The following is a 24,311-nucleotide window of genomic DNA, read 5'->3' as shown; positions in this document are numbered from 1 at the left end:
TTTTTCGCATTTCTTTGAGACCAGTTCTAGGAATTATGCCAACTATGTCATAGCTTGGTCATCAGGTGCTTAACTTCTTCCACTTGGTGTGGGTTTCAGTGTCTACAAAATGACTCAAAGGATATGGCTCAGAATATAATCTCTGGCCCCTAAGGAGGAACTAAAAGTCCTTGACTTTATTTAATGACTAAATTATTATTATTTAGTCTTATTTGGCTGTTTTCCTTTGTTTCTACATTTTCCCACTTCTGATTAAACTTTTTCTTTGGCTAAAGTTTTCCCACAGACAAAAGGCAGGTGGAGGACAGGGAGGGGAAGGACCATAGGGTCTTTCTCTGTGTCACCTTCTCTTGGGAGAAGAATAATGTTTACCAATATTCCTTCTATTCCCTGAATTGTTTTTACATCCTGATGTCACTGCCTTGCAGTTAAAATGAGAACTAAATAGATGAGGTCCCGCTGTGGTGCAACAGGATCTGCAGTGTCTCTGGAGCACGGGGACACAGGCTTGATCCCTGGCCCAGCACAGTGGGCTAAGGATCCAGCGTGTTGCTACAGCTGCAGCATACGTCTCAACTGTGGCTTCAATTGATCCCTGGCCTGGGAACTCCATATGCCTTAGGGTAGCCAGTAAATAAATAAGTAAATAAATAAATACACTAGGAACTAATTAGAAATAAGAGTTTTGAAAGAGAAAATTGTTTAATTCTTATGAAAGAGCATGTCACTGTCACCCTCTCTTTTGACGAGTACAGCAAATTTAGCCATTCTATTAGGTGAGCAATGGTCCCCCATTATGTTTTTCTAATTGCGATATGGTGGACGTACAATATTATGTAAGTTACAAGAGTACAATGTAGTGATTCACAGTTTTTGAAGGTGGTGGGAGGGGAATTGACTATAAAAGGGTTCAAGGATAATGGAAATACTTGACATCTTGATTGTGAGCATGGTTACCTGACTGTAGTCATTTGTCAAAATTCACAGAACTGTATACCTAAAAGGGAGAGAGTTTACTGTATGTAAATGGTACCTTAATGTGCAAATAAAGAGAGAAAGAGACAAGGAGAGAAAAGCAAAGGGCAGCAAGTTTACTATTTATTACATGCATGGTTTAATGAAGGAACAGGATATAATGTAGTTCACTATATCTTAGCTCAAAATCTAAGTACAGCTCATCTTTGCTTACATTGGATTTTACAATCAACCAAAACCATTTCAAAAATAGCCTAAAAATATAAATACCTGCTTTGTTTTATGATATTAGAAACACTCTGGAGCACAGAGCAGGCTGAATTTTGATCAGTCATACATTGAACTTTAGGAGCGCTGTAGCTTTTTTTTTTTTTTTTGTCTTTTGTCTTTTTGTTGTTGTTGTTGTTGTTGTTGTTGCTATTTCTTGGGCCGCTCCCGCGGCATATGGAGGTTCCCAGGCTAGGGGTTGAATTGGAGCTGTAGCCACCGGCCTACGCCAGAGCCACAGCAACGCGGGATCCGAGCCGCGTCTGCAACCTACACCACAGCTCACGGCAACACCGGATCGTTAACCCACTGAGCAAGGGCAGGGACCGAACCCGCAACCTCATGGTTCCTAGTCGGATTCGTTAACCACTGCGCCACGACGGGAACTCCCAGGAGCGCTGTAGCTTTTCCACAAGTTACAATGTAAGAGAACAAATTCTCCAAAAAATTTATTGCTAATAAAGAATAATTAGAGGTTTAATAAAGGGAATGTGTTGAAATGGAACTCTCAAACCAAGGCCAGGCTATTTATTGGATAACCTTTGAATAGGCCAGATTAGCCAAATCCCCTGTAGTTAGATAATCTTTTCTAGGAAGAGAAAAAAATATTAATAATGTGCATCAATCAGTTTTGTGACAACGTCATTTTCCAAAGTCCCCCGAAGGAATTTCTCTAATGTACATGGAGATAATATAGCTTGATTATATGTGATATATTAAGCACTTAAGTTTATGTGCTGCTTTCAGATAATTTGGCAGGGCATGAAGCCACATGAGCAAAAAGCTGAGATATTAATGGAAACATAACCTTGTCAGATTATGAACTGAGCTGAAATGTGTCATGTGTGCCATAATATTGGGGTTTTGTTCAGCGTTTTGTAAGGGAAGGAAGACATATTTAAAAGTGCCTTCACTCACCACATTCGAGTACAGTCTCTGATTGAAGGCTTCCCCATGACGCAATGCCATGGTCACCCGCAGGGCGTGTTGCAGACCCCCCGAGCACGGATCCTGGCCGTGGGCTCTGATCACAGGTGTCACCGTCCACTGGTGGTGCCGGCATCACGTGAGAGCGGAGAAGCCTTGGGTTCTTTTCTTGGCTGTTACCAAAATCTCTATTCCAAACGAACGTCACACAGATTCTTTAACACATAAAAGGGAAAATTTGGTTTACACAACATATGGAGTTTCTTTCCTGTATTCTTCAAACTACCTATAAAAAGCCAGTCATCTGTCTCCATTTAGGACTAAAATAAAGATCATGATTTACATTTGGTCATTAAATGAAGCTATGGGCATGAAAGAGAATTACTATATTTGATTCATCTTTTTTGCTCGTGGGATCTGTCTTTCGGGAAAGGCTGGCTCTGTGTGCTTTAGGGTTTAGTGTATTCTTCTTACAGAACATAGGTGGAGAGAGAAGATGCTTAGACATGCCTGTTAGGTTTACCCCCAAGCAACCTCAAGACAAGGATGTGGCTGTGGTCATTTAGTTGAGAAGTGGTTCCAGGTGGCAGAGCCAGGGAGTGGACCGGGGAGGGAGGTCAGCTGATGAAAGGCACCCCTGATGACCACAGGGGTTCAGTCCACCTGGAGACCTTCTGAAGGACGTATGGAAGATACTCAGATCTGCCCACTGAAGCTGAACTATGTGCCCATCAATTGCTTCCTCGTTGGTTGAGATACAGGAAATTGCAGATTTAGGAAGGAACAGGCTGCCGGGGAATTCCAGGGAAGGCAGAGGGACTATGGTGAGGGCACCAACAGCATCAGCTCCAGAAAGCACAACTAGAAATGAATGTAAACTTTGGGAGAGTCTAGTGGTAGCTTTCAGTTCAGCAGAAGACTGCACTGAATCCACACGGACACACAGGTTATCCTCGTGAGATAATAATGCAGAACTATTGTGACCTGGTGCCTTTTGTTTTTTTCTTAGCCCTTGACTCATCCACCACCCATCAGAAAGTAAAAAACTGGTTTTAATCTAATTAAGCGATCATCAGACCTCTCTGTAAACACACAGATTCCACTGAGATTTCTAAGTAGATGGCCTAGACCAGATCTGTGATGTGTTACACCCTACATGCCAACAATTCTTGTCCCTGTTTTAGAAGTTAACGAATGTGTACTCAGTGTCTGCTCGCTTTGATTAGGAGGGAGATCTGATGGCATCTCATAGTAGCATGCCTCCTTTTGCCGCCTTCTGGGGCTGTCCCCCCGTCTCAGAATGTGACCAGATAGGTCTGGTTCGTGTTGCCAGCAAGTTCATACTTTGCCTCACTAGATTCCCTCTATTTGTTTAAATAGATTTGGAATTTTATGACTCCTTTAGAATGTTTTGACCTCACACACAATCATTCAGCACAGTGAGCAATAAACAGAAAGTAGGAACCGTGACCGCCCCATACAAAGTTAGTCAGTACATAGAGTGTTACTCAAAACATACCATGTGCTCAGTAGCTACGGAAATTGAATGAAGTAATGCAAAATTAGCATAACTCAATTCCAAACTTTAAGGAACAAAGTCTTTCATTTAAGTACTTCCTTGGCTATATCCTGTGTTTCATGACTTTCAGACTTCCCAAATGTCTAACCATCTGGTTGGTTATGGAAGCCAAAACATAGAAGAATGAAATGAAGTGGCAGGTGAATAGCAAAAGAGGGGTAGATGGTGGAAGAGCTCTTTATACTAAGATTACAAAAGGTAGTGAATGGCCATTGATTTTAAAAAATAAACTGCGCTGTCTTATGTGGGTTCTGAGTTCAAAGAGGGAGAAGGCTTGTATGAACACTAGGTCATCAGCCAGATGTATTGCACTCTCAATTTGTGTGTGGCCAGGACACAGCTTTTCTTTCTTTCTTTTTTTTTTTTTTTTTTTTCAGTTTTCTGACTGTCTTTAGAGTTGTGTATGGATTGTTTTGTCTTAATTCATGAGTGTATCTATTGCAGGTTTTTGGCTTGTGGTTACCATGAGGTTTTCATATATATGTACAATATTGTTTTAAGTTACTGGTGTCTTAATTGCAAATGCATCTCCAGTATTGTGCATTTTTACCCATTTCGTCTCGTGATTGCTGATGTTGATATTGTATTTGTGTGTGGATAATTTCCTACCTTTGCTATATGTTTGCCTTTACAGGTGAACCTTCTCATTTGTAATTTTCTTGCTTCTGGTTGTGGCCTTTTCTTTTCCATCAGGAGAAGGTCCCTTCATATTTGTTGTAAAGCTGGTTTAGTGGTGCTGAATTCTCTTACCATTTGCTTGTTTGTAATGCTTTTGATTTCTCCTCCAAATATGAATGGGAACCTTGCTGGGAAAACTATTCTTGGTTGGAGGTTTTTTCCTTTCATCACTTTAAGTATATCATGCCACTCCCTTCTGGCCTGGAGGGTTTCTGCTGAAAAATCAGCTGATAACCTTATTGGGGTTCCCTTGAATGTTATTTGTTGCTTTTCCCTGGCTGCTCTCAATGTTTTCTCTTTGTCTTTAATTTTGGTCCGTTTGACTAATATGTCTTGGGGTACTCCTCCTTGGGTTTATTTTATATGGTTGTTTTCATTGTGCTTTCTGGATTTGAGTGGGTGATTTCTTTCCTGTGTTAGGGAAGTTTTCAGCTATTATCTCCAAATACTTTCTCTGGCCCTTTCTCTCTATATCCTCCTTCTGGCACCCCTGTAATGCAAATGTTGGTTCATTTAAGGTTGTCACGGAGTTCTCTTAGACTCTCCTCATTTCTTTTCACTCTTTTTTCTTTATTCTTTTCCACATCAGTCTGTCTTTAACTAGTCTGTCTTCCACAGATGAACTTATTTGTTCATCTTTCTCCTATAATTTGCTATGGGTTTCTTCTACTGATTTATTTATTTTGGTTATTGAATTCCAGATTGCTGCTTATTTAATCTTTAAATCTTCTATTTCTTTGTTCCCCTGTCCCCGCCCCCACCATGAGCCTTTCACTCCTTCCCCCATTACCACAATATCATTGTCTTCCAGAGAGAAAAACCCAAAGTCATCACTGCCTTATTTTGCAGAATAGGTAAATTTCCCTTTGTGTGAATATCACTGATGCAAATTTTGCTCAGGACTGGTATTTATGACCAAGAAGTTTATTCATCAGATTTTAAACCATAAGCACTGTCTACCCAAGTCTCTACCATAAGCAGTACCAATAATGAACAGAGGCTCTGAAATTAGATTTTTCTTTATTGTGCCCCAGATAAAGTGCACAGGAAGTCATTCACTCACTCAAAAACTACACAGAGAAAATGCTACTTTCCAGGCACTCTTGCAGGAGTTGAGAAATTGAGCAATAAACAAACCCTCACTTCACTGCCCTTCACACCACCAGTCTCTGTGAATGGAAGGAACCACATGAGAAATTATATTACCAATGTCCACAATAGAATATAATGTCCCTCCCACCACTAAAAATTTAATTCTAAAAATATGTGGACTTGTCAATCCTCTCCCTAAAGGTTGAAATAGCTACAGTATTTTTCTGGTATTGGTATAGCTATACTGCTTTTTTTTATTAAGATTTTTATAATTTATCTCTTTTTGATGTATCTTTTTATTTTTGATAGTTCTGTATTGTTATATTTAAGATATGTTTATTGTGAGTAGTCTTTTTCAAGCACAGTCTGACAACATTAGCCAGTTGGAGTATTCATCCACTTACATTTAACATAATCTCAGATACAGTAGACTGATAACTGTCATTTTATGATTTATTTTCTGTTTGTCCCACCTGTCTTTAGTTTTCTTTGATTCTTCATTATTGATTTGTATTGAATTAATCAAGGATTTCTTTTCCATTTTCTCTTAGCCTGTTAGTCATATATTTTTTTTTTCAAACTCTTTGTTGTTAACGTGGAAATTGCATTCACTCTGGACTTACTCCAGTCTAATATGAATTACTTTATTTTGCCACTTCTCAAAAAATTCTAGGACTTCAGAACATTTTAACTCCATTGACTCCCATTTCATCTTTTTGTTAATGTCATCATGCATTTCATTTCTTTTATATTTGAGGCCACATCAGACATTAGCCTCATTATTTTGTACAATTTATATCAATTTACATTTCTGCAGATGTATATATGGACATTTACCTTATTAAAAACTTTTGATTTCTCCATTTCATTTCTTAGTTTAAATGGAAACATCTCAAGGGGAATTTAACAAAAAGTGAAAAGATAATTATGAATGAAAAAGTGTTTTCTTACTTTCTTAAGTACCAACAAAATTCCCTTTGGTGTGTGACAGGTGCGACAGCAAGTGTTAGCTCCCTGCCCTTCACCGAACTGCCTCCTTTGCCTCCACTGCAAGGAGGTTGGTAATAACACCAGTCAGACAGGGCTGTGTTTTGATTCAGCTGGTTCACATGAAGAGAGCTGCAGGGAGCATGTGGCACATGCCAGATCCTCCTGATCCGTTGGTTCCTCTCTATTTTTCCAGGTCCCAGGTATGTGGCTTCCTCCAAACACAGCCTGTCCTTCTAAGCTCATCTGATAACTGTGCACTTTAGGCAGGCCCCTTGCTAAATCATGAACAATGTGATATCAGGGACACTCTCATTTGTCTTTGCATTTATCAAGGGATCTGTCATTTAATGGGTGATGGTGGAGGTTTTCTGATTGGGTCAATTATTGAAGGAATGAATTAGGAAAGGAACCAATGATCAACACTCAGTTATGCCTGTTTATGGAGAAATGCTCCCTACTATGTGCTAAGGGCCCCCCGAGGCGCACAGTCAGTCTCCTGTTGACTTTGCACCTGTCTCTCCCTGGAGAAGGGTGGGGATTGGCTGTGATGAGGGTCGTTTCATCATCATCAAGATGCACTCTTGGACCACCCTTTGCTCCCTTGGGGAACACTCCCAACAACCCCGAAGTGATGTGCCCGGGAGGTGGACCCCGGGAATAGATACCTGGACCTGAGAGTCTGGGAGCGAAGCCCAGCTTCCCTCCTCCTACTCTACTCTCTCACTACTTTGTCCACACCAAAAAAAAATTATTTTAACAACAAAAGAGAAAATATAGAAGAAGGAAAAAAAGATTTCGTTCAACAGATGTTTGTTTATACACACTGAATACCAGTTGCTAAATCCGCAATACCTGAAGAATATGATATTTTCTATAACAAGTTAATGTTTAAAATACTCTAGGATAAATATAAACTTTCAGAGATTGCCCTTCTGTGAAATTGTTCCTCAAAAAGTATTGCATAGTTTCCTTAAAGAATGGAAAAGTGCCATCCTAACCATAATAAGTATGGATTAAAATATGTATAGTATTGCATGCTATCAGGCACCCGATTTATAGAATTTAAAGACTGAAAATACAAGAAAAGCTCATATGTTACCATTTCTTTGCGTCCCACTATAGTTTCTCACTGATGACATTTTACAGAAGCTAATATTTCTGACTGTCTTCATAATAGTTTAGAATCACTAAGAGTCTTGGGTAGTCACCAGAGAGGAAATGAAATATTTGAAAATATGTGACTGTCTTACTTAGGACATGTGAAATATTGGTTGACCTTCTAAAGTGCAATAAAGCTTGTGCTTTATCTCTCAAATGAACAAGCAGGCGAAAATGAGTGTTTTCTATCTTAGTACGACCCCTGGTTTCTGGTATTTTAATATTATTTCTGCTTCACTACTTTAAAATCAAAAAAGATAAATAATGTTCTGGAGGAAATAGCTGTGCCTTCCTTTATTCTCCACATAGAGGAACACATACTTAGAACTCAATAAATAATAAATAATACACAAATGCACTCTGACCTTAGAAAATTTGATATTTTTTTCAATATGTATTTCCAGAATCTGTATTTTCCCTTATTGGGAAGAGTCCTCAAAGTGGCCCCACTACACATCAGTGAGGACTTCAGATGTGACCTTGGTCTCACATCTTTTGGTTTTTCTTTCACCCCATGTTTCAGGAGCGACTTCTGCTGTCCCTGCTGCCGGCGCACATAGCCATGGAGATGAAAGCTGAGATCATTCAGCGGCTGCAGGGCCCCAAAGCCGGCCAAATGGAAAACACCAACAACTTCCACAACCTGTATGTCAAGCGACACACCAATGTCAGGTAGGCTGCTCTGCTGGACTTGCTCAGCAGTTGCTCTTTCCAGCCCTCACTGTCTAAAAACCGGCCCCTGAGACCAGTCTCTGATGAAAGCAGTGCCCCTTTCATCTTGGGAAATATTATAAGTCACTTGCTGGTATTCTAAATGTGTAAAGATAAATGCATCTGTATCTAAACAGGATCACAGACTGTCTTTGAGTAGCTATGATATCATCCAGGAGCAATGAGACCTGTAAAAATGACCAAAGACACCGCCAAGCTCAGGAAGTTGGAAAAGGGTCTGCATACTATCTGTATTGTTTATCAACTTCTGTGTAACAAATCATCCCCAAACTTAAAGTCTTTAAAGAACAATAAACATCTCACAATTTCTGTGGGTGGCAGCTTGGGAACAGCTTAACCAGGTGGTTCTGGGGTAGACTTTCCCATGAGGCTCCAGGCTGCTGGGGGATCTGCTCCTGATGTGGCTTCTCACCTGGTGAGCAGGATAACTTCCTGTTACATGGAGGCCTCAGTCCCTCATCATTGGGCTGCTTCACAGGTGGCTTGAGTGTCCTCACAACATGGCCACTTGCTTCCCAGACGGAAGGATCCAAGAGAGAGCCAGGCGGGAGCTGCTGTATCTTTTATGATCTAGCCTTGAAAGGTCATTTCTGGTCATTTTTGCGGGATCCTGTTCTTTACAAAGTCAGCCTTATCCATTATGAGAGGAACAGTGTGAGCAAGGGTCTGAGCACTGGAGGTGGAGAGCAGTGGACTCACCTTGGGAGCCCACTCCCACACTATCTAAGGCAAACGGTTGGCCGAGCAGCTTCAACTGCCTTCAGAGATTGTATTGAATATGCTTGTGGTATTGAATTCAATTTAAATTCAGAAAATATATTCAGGATCCTAAAATAACCTGCATACTTAAAAATACAAAAGCCTTGGGCTTATCAGACACAACCTAGAATAGATTTACAAGGAGATCCTGCTGAATAGCATTGAGAACTATGTCTAGATACTCATGTTGCAACAGAAGAAATGGTGGGGGGAAAACTGTAGTTATAATGTATACATGTAAGGATAACCTGACCCCCTTGCTGTACAGTGGGAAAATAAAATAAAAATAAAAATAAAAATAAAAATAAAAAAGCTTGAATGGCATGGAGTACCGATTATTTTTAAAAGAAATATGAAAACATATGGCCTTTTTGTCCTGAAACAGGACAGGTATAATAAGCAAAGAAGTAACACAAGGCATGGCGCATACAGGGATGAGGGATTTTTTTTTAGTGAGAATTATTAGGTTTATAGACCAAAGAGAGCAGTTGATAACTTTTAGTGTTGCTGTGACCATTCATTCAGGGACATGGTTTTTCTCTTGCAATGGCACTTGCTAGCTCTTTACTCGCTGCTGATAATAGCAGTAATAATAATCATAGTAATAAGGAGGTGAGAAGGAACTGAAGAATCTGTAATGTGAAGGGAGTAACCACCAGTTGCTTTTGCCGAGTCTTTGCCTTCTTCCAAATCCCGCCTGCCATCTTTGAAGAGAAACACAAAGCCCTTAATCCAGCGCCACCATCCAGCTCTGAAATTACCTCCGTGAATTTCATAGCCCAGATTCTTGAAAGATTTTCCCCAGTCTCTAACTCCACTTCCTTTATTTTCCTTCGAAATCCGAGTGTGAGTTCCTTCTGCATCCTTATTTCATTGACCTCTTGGTTATCCTTGGCCTCATTCGCCTCGCCCTTGCCCTTAAAGCATTCTACATCTATTCCTTGGTTTGAATGGCTTTGCTTCTCCTTTGTTTTCTCTCTACAGTCTCCTTTGTTGTTTTCCCTTCCCTAAGTCTATCCTCTTTTGTAAATGACAGCATTTCTCGGGCTCTCTTGGCTCCTCTGTTCTCTCCAGCTGTTACTCAGGACTGGTGACTATCTACACGGTGCTAAGACACAGGACTGAATCATAGTTTTCTACACATCTACCTACTGGGTATCTTCCTTTTGGGTGTTTCACTGGCACTGTCCTCAGACTGAACACAGCCAGCTTCCTCTAGAAGCTTGATTTGATTTGCACAAACCTTGGTTTGCACCCCAGTGCTCAGCCGGAAACTGGTCTTTATCCTCACTGCTTCCCTCTCCTAGACACTCCCCACAGTATCAGGTCAAGGGCAAAGCCTGGTTCATTCTCCTTCCTGCAAACCTCCAACATCTGTCCAGCTCTCTCCATTTCCCCCACTATAGACTGTCCACTATGCGCTCCAGGATTAAGATGTGATTCTGACTGACCTGCCCACCCCCAGGGTGCTGCAGCCACAGTGATCCTTCTCAACTGTGTGATGCGATCAGAGTCTAGGCCAAGTTTCCTTCCTAGGTGATCCCATGGTGCTCAACGCGCCCGCTTCCATGAAGCTTTGACATTGCATCACACTTGCTTGTGTACAGTTTGAATCTTCCTGCTGTCAAGTAACTTCTGGACCAGCTTAAGACATCAGTGGTCAGCCTTCCTTGGGGTTCCTTCAGCCACTGCACTTTTTGACACAAGATTGACACAAGAAGCACCTGGAGGTCGTCAACAAGACATGGAGTCAACCACTCATTCTTACATTCTCCCTCCGCCTCCTGCCAGGATCAGACACTCTCTCTGTGAGCCAGTAAAGCTTCCTCTTGGACCTTGGCTCAGCATCTGTGATCCCCGCCTCTGCAGGAGAGCACAGGAGAAGTAGGGAGGGTTTTATCTGCCATCTTGAATGGAGGACACCAAAGCCCCACCAGCCGCCACCAGCCCCGAGGTCTCCCCAGCTTCTGTTTGTCATCAGAGGAGCGAGTCTTCCCTCCCTGGTGAAGCTCCAAGCCTTGTACTTGGCACAGATAGAGTGTGGCCAACTCTAGCAGAGATCAAGCCGTGGTCTGCCTGGAACCAGGCTAATGGGTACCACACTGATTATTTGTAGTAAAATATACATAACATTTACAATTTAAACCATCATAGGAGTTCCCTTTGTGGCTCATTTCATTTTTTGGAAATGCATGGCAAAGGCATTTTAAGAAGTGTGCTGATGGGAGTTCCCATTGTGGCTCAGCAGTTATGAACCTGACTAGTATCCGTGAGGATTCAGGTTCTATCCCTGGCCTCGCTCAGTAGGTTAGGGATCCATCCAGCGTTGCTGTGAGCTATGGTGTCGGTCGAAGATGCAGCTCAGATCCCACGTTGCTGTGACTGTGGCATAGGCTGGCAGCTGTAGGTCCCATTCGACCCCTAGCCTGGGAACTTCTCTGTGCCATGGATATGGCCCTAAAAAAGCAGAAAAGGAGTTCCCGTCATGGCTCAGTGGTTAACAAATCCTACTGGAAACCATGAGGTTGCAGGTTCGATCCCTGGCCTTGCTCAGTGGGTTAAGGATCCGACGTTGCCGTGAGCTGTGGTGTAGGTCGCAGACGTGGCTCGGATCCTATATTGCTATGGCTCTGGCGTAGGCCAGCGGCTATAGCTCCAAAGAGACCCTAGCCTGGGAACCTCCATAGGCCGTGGGAGCAGCCCAAGAAATGGTAAAAAGACAAATAAATAAATAAATAAATAAATGTCATTGTAAATTGTACAGGGCATTGTCATTAAATACAATCACGTTGTTTTGTGACCAGCACCACGATCCATGTCTAGAACCTTTTTTCGTCTCAAACTGAAGCTCTGCCCACACTCACAACAACCTCTGGCCACCCCCAGCCTCAGGCAGCCACCGTGCCTCTCTCTGGCTCTAGGTTTGGCTGTTCTAGGTACTTTATGTAAATGGGACCATATAGCATTTGCCCTTTTGTGCCTGCCTTTTTCCCTGAATTTAATGTCTTCAGGGTTCATCCACATTGTAACACGTGTCAGAGTTTCATTTCTTTTGGAGACGGAGTAACATTCCATTGTGTGTATATTCCAGCTTCTTTATCCACCCATCTGTCAATGGACTTTGGGTTCATTTCCGTCTTTTGCCTCCTGTGAATAATGCTGCTGTGAACATGGGTTTACAATATCTGTTTGAGTCCTTGCTTCCCATTCTTTTGGGTACATACCTAGGAGTGGAATGGCTGGGTCCTGTGGTGATTCTCTGTTTCATTTTTGGAGGAAACACACTACTCAATTCTATAATGGCTGTACCATTTTTACATTTCTACTAGGATGCAGAACAGTTCCAATTTCTCTACCTCCTCAGCAACACTTGTAATTTACTACTTTTTTTTTTAATAAAAACACCATATTGCAGGTAGATTGGTAGGTAATTTTGTTTCATGACACATCTTAAACTATACTATAAGCATTACCTGGATCTCAAATTGCTGGCAGGATTTTAGGCTTCATTATTAGTCCTTTATCAAAACATAAACATGTTGTTGTGTAGGCGAAGCTGTAATGGACACATTGGTGCTGTGTTTCTCTATCCTGACCCATCAAAGTTGGCCAAACACTGACAAACCTTGGAGGAATCTCACATTTGTCCCACCAGCCCGTACATCTCATAAAGAGAAGTGGCACTGTCACTTTCTTTGCATTTTTTTTAAATTTCTCCAATACATTCTATTTTTTTCTGCTGTACAGCATGGTGACCCAGTTACACATACATGTGTATACATTCTTCTTTCTCACATTGTCATGCTCCATCATAAGCAACTAGATATAGTTCCCTGTGCTACACAGCAGGATCTCATTGCTTATTCATTCCAAAGGCAATAATCTGCATCTGTTAACCCCAAGCTCCCCAATCCATCCCACTCTCTCCACCTCCCCCTTGGCAACCACAAGTCTCTTCTCCAAGTCCATGATTTTCTTTTCCATGGAAAGCTTCAAGATTCCGCATATAAGTGATATCACATGCTATTTGTCTTTCTCTTTCTGACTTACTTCACTCAGGATGAGAGTCTCTAGTTGCATCCATGTCGCTGCAAATGGCATTATTTTGTCCTTTTTTAAGGCTGAGTAGTATTCCAATCCAATCACATCTTCCTAATCCAATCATCTGTTGATGGACATTTGGGTTGTTTCCATGTCTTGGCTATTGTGAATGGTGACACTGTCATTTTCTTTCTTTCTTTGTCTTTTTTTGACATTTCTTGGGCCACTGCCACAGCACATGGAGGTTCCCAGGCTAGGGGTCTCTTCGGAGCTATAGCTGCCAGCCTACTCCAGAGCCACAGCAACACAGGATCCAAGCCGCGTCTGCGACCTACACCACAGCTCACGGCAACGCTGGATCCTTAACCCACTAAGCAAGGCCAGGGATCGAACCTGCAACCTCATGGTTTCCAGTCGGATTTGTTAACCACTGAGCCACGAAGGGAACTCCAAGACTATCATTTTCTAAGTGACTTTCTAGCACTTTCATCACCCTCACTGGTGACTTATACTTCTGCTGTCTTCCTTTATAGCACTCATTATCTTTATAGTTGGATGTTAGTTGGTGTCCTTTTTAATTTATTTTTTCTGTGTATCATATACCTTTTATTTTTTCCATTTTTTATTACAGTTGATTTACAATGTTCTGTCCTTTTCTGCTGTATAGCAAAGTGACCCAGCTATATACATACATACATTCTTTTCAGCACTTATGTCTGGAATCCATATTTATTTAATGCATCACCCTGACTAAACTCTGAGCTTTAGGAAGCTGCTCTGCATCTGACTTCCCAGCAGAGAGTGAGTAATGCAGAATCTCTCCTCTGAGTCAATAAAAACGGGATTTGACTCTCATTATTTTGCTGCTGCTGCTGCTACATAAGGAATTCTTATAATATAAAATCATATTCATTTGATATCAGAGTGATAATAGTGTGATGAACTGTCAGACTGAAAGTCACATAAACCAAAGAGAGGGAGGAGCTGCCCTGAGAGCCACCAGGTCATCCGTAAGAATGGCCTGGAAGAGAGAAAGCGCATCACGTGACCTTTCTTCCCTGATTGTAATGCTTATGCAAATTGAACAACAAAAAAATTGTGATGGGAAAGTTTACCCAGAGAAATAGCTTTTTTCTTATAAAAATATAAACATAAACTGTAAAAAAAAAAAAAACCAAGAAAGAAAGAAAAAATAAAAGGAGTTCCCGTTGTGGTTCGGCAGGTTACAAATCTGACTAGTATCCATGAGGATGCAGGTTTGATCCCTGACCTCACTCACTGGGTTAAGGATCCAGCATGTTACCATGAGCTGTGGCGTAGGTCACAGATGCAGCTCGGATCCTGCGTTGCTGTGGCTGTGGTGTAGGCTGGCAGCTGCCACTTTGATTAGACCCCTAGCCTGGGAACCTCCATTTGCCACAGGTGCAGTCCTAAAAAGCAAAAATTAATTTATTCATTCATTCATTAAATGTAAAAAATTATGCTTGTTTAGTGAAAAAATGACCATAACTTTCCTTTTTTTATTAAAGTATAGTTGATTTATAATGGCCCAATTTCTGCTGTATAGAAAAGTGACCCAGGCATACACGCACATTCTCTTTCTTATGTTATCTTCCATCATGGTCTGTCCCAAGAGACTGGATAGAGTTCTCTGTGCTGTACACTCGGACCTCATAGCTTCTCCATTCTAAATGTAATAGTTTGCATCTACTAACCCCAAACTCCCAGTCCATCTCACTCTCTCCCTCTCCCCCTTGGCAACCACAAGTCTGTTCTCCATGTCTGTGAATCCATTTCTGTTTTGTAGATGGGTTCTTTGTGCCATGTTTTAGATTCCGCATATAAGTGATATCATATGATATTTGTCTTTCTCTTTCTGACTTACTTCACTTGGTATGAGAATCTCTCGTTGCATCCATATTGCTGCAAATGGCATTATTTTATTATGTTTATGGCTGAGTAGTATTCCACTGTGTGTATGTACTGCATCTTTATCCATTCATCTGCCACTGGACATTTAGGTTGTTCCCATGTCTTGGCTATTGTGAATAGTGCTGCAGTGAACACAGGGGTGCATTATATCTTTTTGAATTGTAGTTTCGTCTGGCTCTGTGCCCAGAAGTGGACTTGCTGGCTCATAGGCCATGACTTTCTTAATGAATGTTAACTTGCAAATATTGCACCCATTTATTTGTCCCCACAGCATCCTCTATGCGGACATCGTTGGATTCACCCGGCTGGCCAGCGACTGCTCCCCAGGAGAACTGGTCCACATGCTGAACGAGCTCTTTGGTAAATTTGATCAAATCGCAAAGGTGAGTGTTAGTAATCGCCTTTTATTTTGAGGCTGCGTAAAATTTTGGCTTACTTTTTCTCTGGCTCCTCATCATTTTTTTCAATCTCTGCGTAAAAGCATCCTTTAAGAATGCTTTTGTAAATCAGTTGTTTGTAAATTGGTTGGATTTATTTGCCATTGAGCCCTGATAAGTCTCAAACCCACATCGGAAATGAGAAATGCTGTAGCATATAATTAGCATGTGTTTTCATCTATTTTTAAAGCTTCTGCTTATCTACAATTCAGCGCACATGTACTAGATACATTCACACTGACAAGGTTTGGTTTGCACACCTCTCTGCACTGCGCTGTTCTAAGGTTCTCTTTTTAGGCATTTCAATGTCAAGGAGCTGGAAATACGATTTCCTCCCCAGCTGCAACTCTCGCATATTCATAGTGTCAAACAGCATCCTGGGAAATTCCTTAAAGAGGATGTGCGCCTTCTTCCTTCCCTTGATTCGCTGTTGTCTCATTTTATCCACTGGCCCTCATGCCACTTGCGGTGAAATGGAAGTTCAGTATTTGCCATTTGTATGCTCATTAAAGGGACGTTTCACAGAAAGGAAATGATGACAACTAATCAAAAACCATACGCCACCTTATTCTAGACATATTTATTGAAACTATTAGAGTTTTTGGAGGGAATATTGATCGTTTTTTTTTCTTTCTTGGTAGCCTTCTTACTTCTATTTCATAAAACATTTCTAGTCAGTCTTTGAATTGTGCCCAAGAAAAATACTTCGTACTGTGTATTAAAATGCATTATTTCCATAAGGAAGAGCTGATTCTACGTTTAGTTCGTGGTGAGATTTGGCTTGCTTTTAAACAATATAGAATATTCCAGCCACGCTTCTTAGGAATGGCTGTGGATGTTCCCAAAGTCACCCTGGGGTCACCCTCTACATGGAATACTTTGTGTGGCACAACTGACTGTGACAGATCTCACTGGGGATCCGAAAAAATCACTACGAAAAATCACTCTGTTGCCTTTCTTTACCAAACCAGAGGAAGAGATCGAATTTTGGAAGGGCTCATCTTTAGAAAAAAACCTTAAACAGTGTCTTGAAAGTTTGAGTTAATCAAGAGTCATTTTTGGAGTTCCCATTGTGGTTCAGCAGAAATGAACCTGACAAGTATCCACAATCCCTGGCCTTGCTCAGAGGGTTAAGGATCCGGTGATGCCGTGAACTGTGGTGTAGGTTGCAGATGCAGCTTGGATCCCACGTTGCTGTGGCTCTGGCGTAGGCTGGTGGCTACAGCTCTGATTTGACCCCTAGCCTGGGAACCTCCATATGCCACGGGAGCGGCCCAAGAAACCACAAAAAGACAAAAAAAAAAAGTGACATTATCTGTTTGCAGATGATATGAGCTTATATGTAGAAAACTCTAAATAAAGAGTCCACAAAAATGTGTTAGGACTAATAAATAAACTTAGTAAAGTTGCAAGATACAAAGTCCAGGTATAATAATCAGTTGCGTTTTGGAGTTCCCATCATAGCGTAGTGGAAACAAATCTGACTAGGAACCCAGAGGTTGTAGGTTCAATCCCTGGCTTTGCTCAGTGGCTTAAGGATCCAGCATTGCCGTGACCTGTAGTGTAGGTAGCAAGCACAGTTGGATCTGGTGTTGCTGTGGCTCTGGCACAAGCCAGCAGTTGTAGCTCTGATGAGACCCCTAGCCTGGGAACCTCCATATGCCAGGGGTATGCCCTAAAGACAAAAAAAAGAAAAAAAAAAAGACAAAAAAAAAATAATCAGTTGTGTTTCTATACATTAACAATGAAGTATCCCACAAGGAGATAAAGAAAGCAATTCCATTTACATTATCTAAACTTAACTAAGTATGTGAATGACTTATACACTGAAAACTAGAAAAATTGATGAAAGAAATATAAAAAGATGCAAATAAGTCAAAAGGCATTCCATGTCCACGTGCTAAAATGTCCATTGTACCCAAAGCTTTCTACAGATTGACTGCAATCCCTATCAAAATCCCAATGGTAATTTTTACAGAAATAGAAGAAAGTTCTAAAATTCATACAGAACCACAAGAGACCCCAAATATCCAAAGAAATTTTGATCAAGAAGAACAAAACTAGAGGCATCATAGTTGCTGATTTCAAAATATATTCCAAAGCTACAGTAATCAAAACAGTTTGATACTGGTCTTGAAACAGATGCATAGACCAATGGAACAGAATAGAGGGACAGAAATAAACCCATGTGTACACAGTCAACTGATCATTGATAAGAATGCCAATCACTGTTATTGATCTTACTGTTTTGTAAGTTCAGGATACATATCTAGGAATATAGAATGAAGCCTTATTAATAAGCCATGATTTGCCTTTTACTATTTAAAATATTGCTATCAAGAGTTACTAATACCTTATCTGTAGTGCTATAGATAAGCACGAAAGTACACAAGGTCTCCCTGAGACTGAGAAAGAAACATGCAAAATCTTCTGTAATCCTAACACATTTTTAAAAACAAGAAGGATCTTATGTTCGTTTTGTATTTCAAATGTGTTCAGTTTGTAAATAAGCCTGTGTGAGTATTACGAAGAAAAAAAATTGTGTTTGGTACACCTTTATTTATTTAATTTTGAGCGAAGACTCTATAAACTAGTTGAAAAGTTAGAAAGGATGTAGGATTAACCCACATGAATGAAGTTCATGTCAATATTTATATAAATACAACCCAGCCAAGAAAAAGAATGAGTTAGTCTAGCTTTATATTAAAATGGTTTAACCGGAGTTCCCGTCGTGGCGCAGTGGTTAACGAATCCGACTAGGAACCATGAGGTTGCGGGTTCGGTCCCTGCCCTTGCTCAGTGGGTTAACGATCCGGCGTTGCCGTGAGCTGTGGTGTAGGTTCCAGACACGGCTCGGATCCTGCGTTGCTGTGCCTCTAGCGTAGGCCGGTGGCTACAGCTCCGATTCAACCCCTAGCCTGGGAACCTTCATATGCCGTGGGAGCGGCCCAAGAAATAGCAACAACAACAACAACAACAACAAAAAAGACAAAAAAAAGACAAAAAAAAAAATGGTTTAACCTCAGATCAGAATTAAGTTTCAAAGTACTTGGCATTGTTGAATGGTGGCTTATTATATTGTAGAGATGTTTATCAGGAGCTACGTGTCTGTAGGTAAGAATCTGCTTCAGCTTTAAAAGAAATGAAGAAAACTGTGAGCATGGTAGGGAATGACATAAGATTCTAATTCCAGTTGAGTTCTGATTATTATCTTATCTCCCGAAAGGTTCTGTTCTGCATAGAATGTGTCATTTCACTGTCAGTGTTTGGAGATGTTCGGACTAACGATACTGGTCCTCTTTACACTCTTCTGCTGTTTTAAGTGTAAATCATTCCAGAACATTCTCTCAGCTTTCCCCTTCCACCCCTTTCCCTATTCTTCCTGCTTTAGAAAATGAACATGCTGATGAGGGTGACTCAATCTGGATGGGTAATTAAGGGAAACTCAACTCGTTCTCATTTCTCTCTCCCCACAAACTGTCTTCCTTATGACAGTGTCAGTAGCATTAGCACCTGGTCATATTTGGTAACTCTGAGTCATTATCTAGGTGCTGACGGCAACTGAAATTCTGTGATTTCTTCTTCCAGGAGAATGAATGCATGAGAATAAAAATTTTAGGAGACTGCTACTACTGTGTGTCCGGACTCCCTATATCGCTGCCCAACCACGCCAAGAACTGTGTAAAGATGGGACTAGATATGTGTGAAGCCATAAAGTAAGTGTGATGCTTAGGAAGAGCTTTTTTTAACTGTTTAACACATGTGTTATCCCTCTCACAACTCAAAGAAGTCTTTGGGAAGGGACTGTTTGATTTGTTTCAAGGTGAGTTTTCAAAAATCTAAAGGTCTCCTCTGATCTTTAGGAAAAAGTCTATAGTCTTAGCATCTCTCTTGATTTCAGACAGTAAGACCACACACAAATTCGAAGAGAGAAAATAATTTTGACCACCAGCGCACAACAGGTGTAAAAATCCAGTCAGGAATTACTTGATCTAGTCAAACATGCTCAGCTCTATGAATGCAGTCTCTGTTTATATCCCTAATAGTTTTCGGTGTTGTAGCTACAGTTTCTTTCCTTGTACTGTTAGAGAAGACTTGCTTACATAGAATAATGTTGTCATTACAGTTGGCAAATATGGGATAAGAAGGTGAGGTTCAAAGTTAATTTTCAATGCCGGGACCATAATGCATACTTCGTTATAGTGCCTGCATAGAAGCCAAGATATTCTTGTAAATGATAAAAGCTCTTATTTGTGATTGAAAGATTTCAAGGTTAAGTCTTTCAGTATTTTATTTTTGCTTTTGTTTTTGTTTTTTAAATATTTTAAACAATATTTAAAAGCTACTTTCCATCTACAGTTATTACAAAATATGAGCCATGTTCCCCATGTTTACAATACATGCTTGAGCCTATCTTATACCCAGCAGTGTGTTCCCCCGAGTCCTGCACCCCAATTTGGGGATTTTTGATTGCCTATGTTTGCCTGTTTTTGCTCAAGTGATTGTCCCCTGTTCTGCACCTATTTTGGATCTAAATGGGATGTGTGCTTAATGTTCTGATTCCTTGTCTCAGGGTTAGAGTCAGTGGGACTTTAAATGAAAAAGCAACAAATCAAGTTGTCACTGTGTTTATCCCCCTGTGGTGCTGGTCATGGGCTGAGATGAGCTGAAAGGTTCATGAGTGGATTTTCCAGCCCTTTCCAGGGGAGAATGATGGCACCCCACAGCCTCCACGGAGAACCAGACCTAGGTGTTCAGATCCACCAGCTCCACGTTTGTGAGGCCACCATGGGGCAGGTCGAAGAGGAGGCAGAGGAATAAAGGAGAATCAAAACTCGAGGGGTGGTCATTGTGGCCTCAGCTTCTGACTCACTACCTTGTGTGGGAAAGAGCTGTCCATCCAGCTTCTTCCCATGAGTCCATCATTTGTCTTCTCTAACATTAAAAGATGTTTTTAAGCTTTATTCCAGAAGTAATTAACTGTTCACAACACTATGGGTCTAGTGGTGGTCGAATTCAATCCGTGTAGAACTAACATGGTTTCTCGAATTTATGACTCACCCCTGGAGGCCACCTCAGTGTTGATTTCAGACTTGGGGGGAAATGAGACCTATGAATGCGTTTTGTGAAAGACAAAATTCCATGCATTAATAACGTGTTGGGTTAAATAATCCTTCCTTTCACTGAAGCTTAATTTCTGCTTTGAAATCAGCTGGTTTCCAGTTCTGTCATGGTTGTGTAATTCCAGTGAGTTGAGGAGCCTTTAGGGGAAAGACATTTTCTCCCCTGGCATGTCACCAGGTCGTTAATAATATCTTTTTTTTGGGTGTTACATTTATTTCTTGTGGTCAAATCTACATAACGTCAATATTGTCCTTGAACCATTTTTACAGGTTCAAGTCAGTGACGTTAAGTACGTTCAAAATGTCAGATTAACCATCACCACCACTGCTTATTACTTCCAGAACCTTTTCATTATCCCAAACAGAAACTCTGTACCCGCTAAGCAATAACCCCCATTCCCTTCCTCCTAGCCCCTCCCCTAGTAACCTCGAGTCTACTTTCTGCCTCTAGAAATTTGCCTGTTCTAGGTATCTCATGTAAGTCGAATCATAGCAATATTTGTTCTTTTCATGTGTGACAAGATTCACGCATATTGTGGTATGTACTTCCTTCCTTTTAGTGGTGGAATAACATTCCACTGTATGTATGTACTGCATTTTATTTATCCATTTATCATGTTTTATGTGTCCAGAATCACAGTCATATCAGCAGACTCGAATAAACGTCCAGAACGCTTCCTTAGGCCTAAACTTAAGTTTCACATCTTTCTTTTTTTTTTTTTTTTTTTTTTTTTTCTCTTTTCTTTTTATGGCCCACCTGGGGCATATAGAAATTCCCGGGCTAGGAGTTGAATCAGAGCTGCAGCTGTAAGCCTTCACCACAGCCATAGCAACAGCAACACCATATCCAAGCCACATCTGTGGCACAGCTCGCAGCAATACCGGATCCTTAACCCACTGAGTGACGCCAGGGATTGAACTTGCATCGTCATGGACACTACATTGGGTTCTTAACCTGCTGAGCCACAGCAGGAACTCCTAAGCTTCAAGTCTTAGTGGCCATGTGTCCCCATGATCTGCCTCATTCCTCTGTTATATTTCACCTCTTTGGCTCATATACGGTTGATAAATTGACCCAGTAATGGTTTGTTTTGCTCCAACCCCAATACAAGCCAGGGAAAGAGGGAGCACTTCAACAATTTCAGAAATTCTTTGTTCTCTCACATACAAAGATGAGCAATTCCATTCCCATTGCTTAAAGCATAAGATGAGCATGAATACAGGAGTTTTAATTTTTTTAAGCTGGCAAGCATGCACTAGGTGCTTAGAACCGTGTGCCACTATCTCAGGTTTTCATGGGAACAGCAATGTGGGTCCAGGAACGTTGCCTGTGTATTTCCCTCTGTGTTGGGACCTCCACGTTCATTCAGTGTCTCATTCCAAGTCACCATGTACAGGAATACTTCAGCTGCAGTTTGGGGATATTCCCAGTGCTTAGTGAGACTTTTTTTTTCCCCCCTCTCATGGAAATGTAAACTGTTCTTCATCAAGGCAGTAATATTCAGACCCTGATTTTGTAAGCGACTAAGGGTTCCTCTTAAACTCTTAAATTAGAAAGACCATCTCCTATTGTTGCAAGCTCTAAGTCATTATTTCAACATTTTTCTATAGATCACAGATTTCGTCTACATGCATTAAAATATTTGGTTGGTCAAGTCATTGGAACCCTTGATCAACGCATCTTTCTGAAAAAGACAGGAAGCGCATGGAGATGGCATTGAAGAGTTGAATCATGAACCAGTCACTTGTGTCACAGACGGGCCTCACAACTCCCAGGCCCTGTCAGCACGGGGGTGCTCAGAGGAGTGGGGGGCAGAGAGGAAGCATTGTGAGCGAAGGCCTGGAGGGGAGGACCCGGCAGTGCCCAGGGAGCCGTCAGCACCCACTGCTGATGGAAGGCGGGGGGCCAGGGCAAGCCTCCTGTGTCGTGTGGATGCTTCTCACAGGAGCAGGACTTGCAACGTGACCCAAGTAGCTTGTTGTCTTTTTTAATGAAAAACCAAAAATAAAAGCAGAAAATAAAGGAAGAAGGGAAGGGAAAGAATCAATCTATAGTCTTTTCTTTTTTCAAGAGATCATTTATTTTCCCATCCTGGATCCATTTCTTTTTTATCATATGCTCCGATGATGTCATTTTCATCATTTAAGTGTGGCCTGCAGACCTGGGTCATTTTGAGACGTTTCAAGTTTGTTTTACTGTATCCCACACCTGGCAACCCTTCTCCCTTGCTGTGTTGTGATCGGTGGCGGCATTGCTTCCCTTCACGTTTCTTCTCGGGGTGATTCTCTTCATGGAATTAGAGATACCTTCCTGCCCTCTTCTTTTGCAATAGTATTTTCATTGCTGAATGTATTGAACAGGCTGAAACACGTATTACCAAGCATTTCCACTTGCCCTGAAAGGAAGTTAGTCATTTGCCTCTCTGAAGGAGTTGGTGACACGGTCCTAAAGTGTTGTCGTAATGATTTTTTAAATTCGTTTCTGGGGGGAGGGGGCGCGCCCATGGCATGGGGAAGTTCCCAGGCCAGGGATCAGTCCCAAGCCACAGCACGGACAAAGGTGGGTCCTTAACCCACTGAGCCACCAGGGATCCTACATTAGATTCATTTTAATGATACTCTATGCATTATTAAAGCTTTTCAAAGGGTACTTTTTTCTCTTTTTTTGTTAAAGAATGTGCACCATTGAAAATCTTTCATCTTGTGGTTATTTTTTTTTAATTCCTATTCAGACCAAAGTCATCATTAAGCTCACAAATCAGCTGTATTGTCTCTCATCGACAGAAAATTTTCACTGGGGACATATGTTACACTAAGCACTAGAATCGCCCATGGCATCTAAGCCTGTTCCGGACACTACAAAGCAATATCACATGTGTCTAGTGTGAAAACGCCGAGGAGGAGTCAGCACATGATAGATGCTCACTTCCTATTTGTTGAGTGCTGTGTCCTGGCACAGCCAGCCTGATGCTCCACCAGCCAGAGCGCTGGCTCGGCACTTGTGGTGTCGTCGGGTAGGGACCAGAGAAAAAGCCCTTCCTCCTGTCCCAGAGTGGCAACCTTCTGCCACAAGAGGAATTCATGACAGTCTTTCCAACAGTCTGAGCAATTCTGAATAATGAAAGGCCCAGAGGATGGGCCTAGAATTCATGGAAGAGGATGTACCTGAAGAGTGATGTGACCTTTCTCTTTAGGAAAGTGAGGGACGCCACTGGAGTTGACATCAACATGCGCGTGGGAGTGCATTCGGGAAACGTCCTCTGCGGCGTCATTGGGCTGCAGAAGTGGCAGTACGATGTGTGGTCGCATGACGTCACCTTGGCCAACCACATGGAAGCTGGAGGGGTCCCTGGGTAAGGCAGGACACTGGCTTTCTCTCTTCAAGCATGTCACATGGTTAGGAATAATGGATTATCCGGTTACAGACTGTTCATGCTCAGTGATTTCTCTTGCCTTGGTGAGTATCGTGTAACTCATGCCCCGCGGCCTCTTCCATTAGTAAGATAAACAGGAACTCTCAAGCCCGTCCCGCCACCCCCCAGGACCCATGATCAAAGACGGTGGATTTCAGAACCTAAATTATAGACTTTTACTTATTTGCATATTCATGACAAGAAACCT

At 41.5% G+C, this 24,311-nt stretch overlaps 1 protein-coding gene across 2 annotated transcripts in view; it reads left to right on the top strand.

Annotated features, from left to right (window-relative positions):
• ADCY2 (adenylate cyclase 2) overlaps positions 1-24,311 on the top strand; it is a 426,457-nt gene that overhangs the window by 277,818 nt on the left and 124,328 nt on the right. For both annotated transcript variants that reach the window (XR_014831042.1, XM_021077007.2), the window contains exons 5-8: positions 8,190-8,338; positions 15,402-15,513; positions 19,156-19,283; positions 23,885-24,043. Coding sequence is in view for 1 of the 2 variants with exons in the window: in XM_021077007.2 (XP_020932666.2) it covers positions 8,190-8,338; positions 15,402-15,513; positions 19,156-19,283; positions 23,885-24,043 (548 nt within the window). In the remaining variant the exon portion in view is untranslated. The remainder of the gene's footprint in view (positions 1-8,189; positions 8,339-15,401; positions 15,514-19,155; positions 19,284-23,884; positions 24,044-24,311) is intronic.

The sequence above is a fragment of the Sus scrofa genome, chromosome 16, assembly GCF_054392235.1.
Source record: "Sus scrofa isolate SSC_HxYL_T2T_F1_AM1 chromosome 16, Sscrofa_HxYL_maternal_Yorkshire_Landrace_v2.0, whole genome shotgun sequence".
Classification (NCBI taxonomy): Eukaryota; Metazoa; Chordata; class Mammalia; order Artiodactyla; family Suidae; genus Sus; species Sus scrofa.
Note: the sequence above shows the minus strand (reverse complement) of the source record. Positions and strands in the feature narration are given on the sequence as shown.